At 34.5% G+C, this 4,289-nt stretch overlaps 1 protein-coding gene across 1 annotated transcript; it reads left to right on the top strand.

The window, feature by feature from the left end:
- Positions 1-1,031: 1,031 nt before the first annotated feature.
- Positions 1,032-3,856, top strand: LOC101265280 (IQ domain-containing protein). The gene is made up of 5 exons (XM_004229640.5): positions 1,032-1,701; positions 1,988-2,335; positions 2,419-2,637; positions 2,904-3,035; positions 3,129-3,856. Exons 1-5 carry the CDS (start codon positions 1,627-1,629, stop codon positions 3,729-3,731), a joined length of 1,377 nt encoding a protein of 458 aa, XP_004229688.1. The 5' UTR covers positions 1,032-1,626; the 3' UTR covers positions 3,732-3,856.
- Positions 3,857-4,289: the final 433 nt, after the last annotated feature.

Raw genomic sequence — 4,289 nt, forward strand, 5'->3', positions numbered from 1 at the left:
CTTTTTAACGGTCAGTTATTTTATTCTTTGAACTAAAAATAAAATAACTAATAATTAAAATGTGAAATTTACAAAAAAAAAAATGATAATTTAAATGTGTTTTTGATAATTATGTCGGTTAATGTTATTATAATAATAATGATAGAACATATGATCATGTTTTGATATGTGTTGTGTGTACCCCACTGGGGCTAAGTGGTAGTGTCAGTATCAAACATTCGAACATGTCAATTGTAGCTGAAGAAAACAAAATAGCAGCTGGAAGAGAAACACACAATTCATAATCCATCAGGTTTCCCTCCATCAATGTGAAAGGCCTCTCCCTCCACACTTTTAACACTTGCAAGGCCCATATGGTTTTCTTTCTAGCGTTTTAGCGGATACGGGTCACCTATGACGTTTAATTTTGAATGTGCACAAATAGACACTTAAATTTATATAAAATCGAACAAATAGACACATTCGTCCTATTTGACACCTTATATGACAATTTTGTGTCCTACATATATTATGTCATACATTTGTCTACCTGTTTAATTTTATATAAGTTTAAGTATTTACTTGTGCATATTCAAATTTGGAGGGCGTAGTTTTCCGTTGAAGCCAAATTAAGCGTCATGTATTAACTTGGTTTCTAGCATTGCTTTCCTCCAATTTTATGTGCACAAGTGAAGTAGGTAATTAAATTTGTACAAAATTGAACAAGTAAGACACGTGCATTCTATATGACATTTTATGTGACAACTCACGTCCTACCTGCTTCCTGCATTTAATATGCCACATTGGATGTGTGTCTAATTGCCAATTTTATACAAGTGCTAACTTGTGTTGTGCACACTCAAAGTTGGAGAGTATAGATATCATATGAAATCAAATTAAACGACACACTTATGTATTATGCTTTCTCAAAATATATAGTACATGTTTAATGATTTTTTTAATACAAATACATTATCCAAGGAAAATTTATTATTGGATTCAACTAAATCGTATCTGGTCTTTTATTTATGCGTCAACATGACCAAAAATGCAAGCCATTTACTAATTAGAATTTTCTACACTTTCAAAACTCAAACCTAAAATCTCAAAATTTTAATATTAGAAAATCTAATCCAATCACACTACATCCCTCGTTAGTAAAAAAGCCACATGTGGAAACAGGAGAAAGTCATCATAAAGATGATAGAGAAAAGAAATGTGAATTATTATTTTTGAATACATAAAAGAAAAGTATACACCTTACTCTAATGTCTTGTATTTCTACTGTTTCCATCATGAAAAAGACTTCATTTATTTATTTTTCTTTGGTGGGACTTTTAAGGCTAGAGTCCTAGTAGTTAAGTAGAGTTGCTTACTTGAGAAGATTTTGGTTATTTTTAGAAATGAATGTGTGGAAAATCTATGATATCTTTTTGGTGTTAAATGCCTACTAATCTTAGTAAATTATCATAAAAAAAATAAATATGCTTCAATTCCCAAAGGCTCTGTTACCAATAGATCCTCTATTTTAACAAGAAACTTCCCTTTTTGTATCCTTATGTTTAAATTACTCCCAAAAAGATTTTGTTGCTTCATCCAAGTGTCATTCTTTGTTTAAATTACTCACATGAGGCAGTTCTAAAATTCATGGCAAAGAAGAAGAGCTGGTTCAACTTGCTTAAGACATTTTTCGTTTCAGGATCTGAATCAAGATTAGACAAGGTAAATGAGTCAATCAATTTCTAGTAGACCCCCCGGTAACATAACCAGAGACAAATTCAAGATTTAAGCTTTTACAGAATCATTTCAAGATTCCGAGTTCTTTGAAGATACGCGTTTAAAAACTTTAATTTTGTAGCGTTTTAATGTATGTATATCAATGATCTAAGTGAAAAATTGCGGGATCAGTTGAACTAACCTCTCTGCCATGGAACATAGGTGATCTTTATCTGTTTTGAACTTGTATATCCAATTTTTATTTGACATTGTGCAGCTATTGTATCTATAGGGGAAAAGAAAAAGATGGGTATTTACAAGGCTAAAGATTAGAAGATTGGTGGCGACCTCGGCGTTGTCACCACCAAGAGAAAGGAGACAACAGAAAACAGAAGAGAAGCAGAACAAGCATGCTATAAATGTAGATGTTGAAACGATTAATGAATCGAATGTAGATGCTGAAAATGCAAAAGTTTATTTTAAAGAAGACATTGAGTCTATCCATGAGCCAAATAATGAAACTCTTGTATTGTCAAAACTGACAATTCATGGTGAAGAAACAAAATACTTTTACCTCTATGAGAGAAGGATTGAAAATCTTGCTGCCATCAAAATTCAGACAGCATTTCGTGGTTATCTTGTATGTTTTTTTTTTCATTCGCAATATGAATTGATCTCTGCAATCACAAGGAAATTTTTTTTCACCAATGAGTTTAATTTTAGGCAAGGAAAGCTTTGAGAGCACTAAAGGGACTAGTGAGGCTTCAAGCTATTGTTCGTGGTAGGGCTGTTCGACGTCAGGCTATTGCTACACTTAGGTCCTTGCAGTCAATTGTAAACATTCAATCTGAAGTATGTGCAAAGAGATGTGATAATCAGGTGAAAAGCACAGTACATTGTCAAGAGAAAACGTTGATGGATCTCGGAGAGAAAGATATCAAGGTAAGAAGTTGTGCAATGCTTCAGTCAAATCTTCATGATATATGTATCATGTTCTGTTGTTTGTTTTTATATAGACAGAGCATCAACTTGCTAGGGTAAGCAAAATTTTAGGGACTTTTCGTGTAGTCCGTCTCTGTTCGATGCATAAGAAACTCTAGAGTGGAGAAAGGCATAGTTCAACTCATGCCTAGTATAGAAAATTCTTATGATGATGAGAGTAGTTTTCACAAGATAATCATGTCCTACTTTAAGTTTTCATTCTACAGATTGATCTAAACAGCCAGAAAAGGTGGGACAATCGATATTTATCTAAGGAAGAAGCAAACAAGATGTTCTCAAGCAAAAGGGAGGCTGCGATCAAGAGAGAACGTATAAGAGAATACTGGTTAAGCCATCGAGTAAGTATATCTTATCGATTTCTCAATTCCTTGGATCATATTCATGACACATACTATGAATTATAATTTGACAAGGGGTATTCTTACTTGCAGAGATCAACAGAATCAGACATAAATGGAAGAAGGCGATACTGGTTAGAACAATGGGTAGATGCTCAGCTGGCTAAAAGAGATGACCTTAAAAACGTGGACACGCTTTTCTCAGCAAGAAACAGAGAAGAATTCGAGAGAAAAGAAATGAAGCCAAAGCCTTCTCTAAGACAATACCATACAGATCAAGAATTGGTTTCGCCAGTATATGTTCCAAGAAGATCATTTCACCACAGAAGACAGAAATCAACTGGGGATCATGACAATACTTTCATGGGATCTCCTTCAATTCCAACTTACATGGCAGCCACGGAATCTGCAAAAGCAAAAGCAAGATCAATGAGTTCACCAAGGCTAAGACCAATCAATACTGATGTCTACTCTGAGATCAATTCTCCCTACAAGTACAAACTATCTCCCATATCTTCTATCAACAGCGATGCCACGGTCACAAGTAGAATGGGAAGTGTTCCTGGCTTCTCACAAAGATCACCATGCTTAAAAGGAACACCTGGTCCCATAAAATCAACAAGGAGCATTAAGGACCTTAGCTTTGGATCAGATGGAGCATTTGCAAATTGGGATCGTATCGGCGCCTGCAGGTGATCGATTGACTAAATTGAAAAATATAGATTGTAATGTAAAAGTTGGAATGGTTTCATAATATCATATCTACACTAATAGTTTGTGTGAGTTTCCATCAGTTTCGTCTGAATAAATCTCTTACTCAAGATATGCTACAAATTGAAGTTATGCAACTAGGGGTGACAAGGGGGTTGATGTGGGTGCGGGGAGGGTTCAAGTTATTATTCTTTGCAAAATCATGCGGTTGTGGGTTAAGGAAGTCGTAGTCTGCCAAGTAGATTGATCAGATGTTTATAGCGGAATAGTAAGGCTTGCTGGAGTTAAGTATTGGTGTGAATGAGAAATGCGGAAAATTTGAAGCTAAGTCCTTTTTTGCTAGGAACTTTCACCCTCATTTGTGATGGAAATAAAGATTAGTGTGCTTATATATGAAAACACTTCTTTAAGCTAATAAAGAATTGAGAAGAAAGTCACTTTGCGACTATCAAGTTTTACAAACATAAACATGACCCTTAAACTTGACTTTAGACTAGTTATGAACCAGGGTCAATAACCCGTTCATTTATTAACTCAGTCCAT

The sequence above is a fragment of the Solanum lycopersicum genome, chromosome 1 (assembly GCF_036512215.1).
Source record: "Solanum lycopersicum chromosome 1, SLM_r2.1".
In the NCBI taxonomy this organism is placed as follows: domain Eukaryota; kingdom Viridiplantae; phylum Streptophyta; class Magnoliopsida; order Solanales; family Solanaceae; genus Solanum; species Solanum lycopersicum.

Excerpts from the sequence above, each read along its gene's own strand:
- LOC101265280 (XM_004229640.5), top strand. The coding sequence starts at position 1,627 with ATGGCAAAGAAGAAGAGCTGGTTCAACTTGCTTAAGACATTTTTCGTT. Across the intron at positions 1,702-1,987 it reads CTGAATCAAGATTAGACAAG|GGGAAAAGAAAAAGATGGGT; the intron begins GTAAATGAGTCA and ends TTGTATCTATAG. Across the intron at positions 3,036-3,128 it reads AATACTGGTTAAGCCATCGA|AGATCAACAGAATCAGACAT; the intron begins GTAAGTATATCT and ends TCTTACTTGCAG.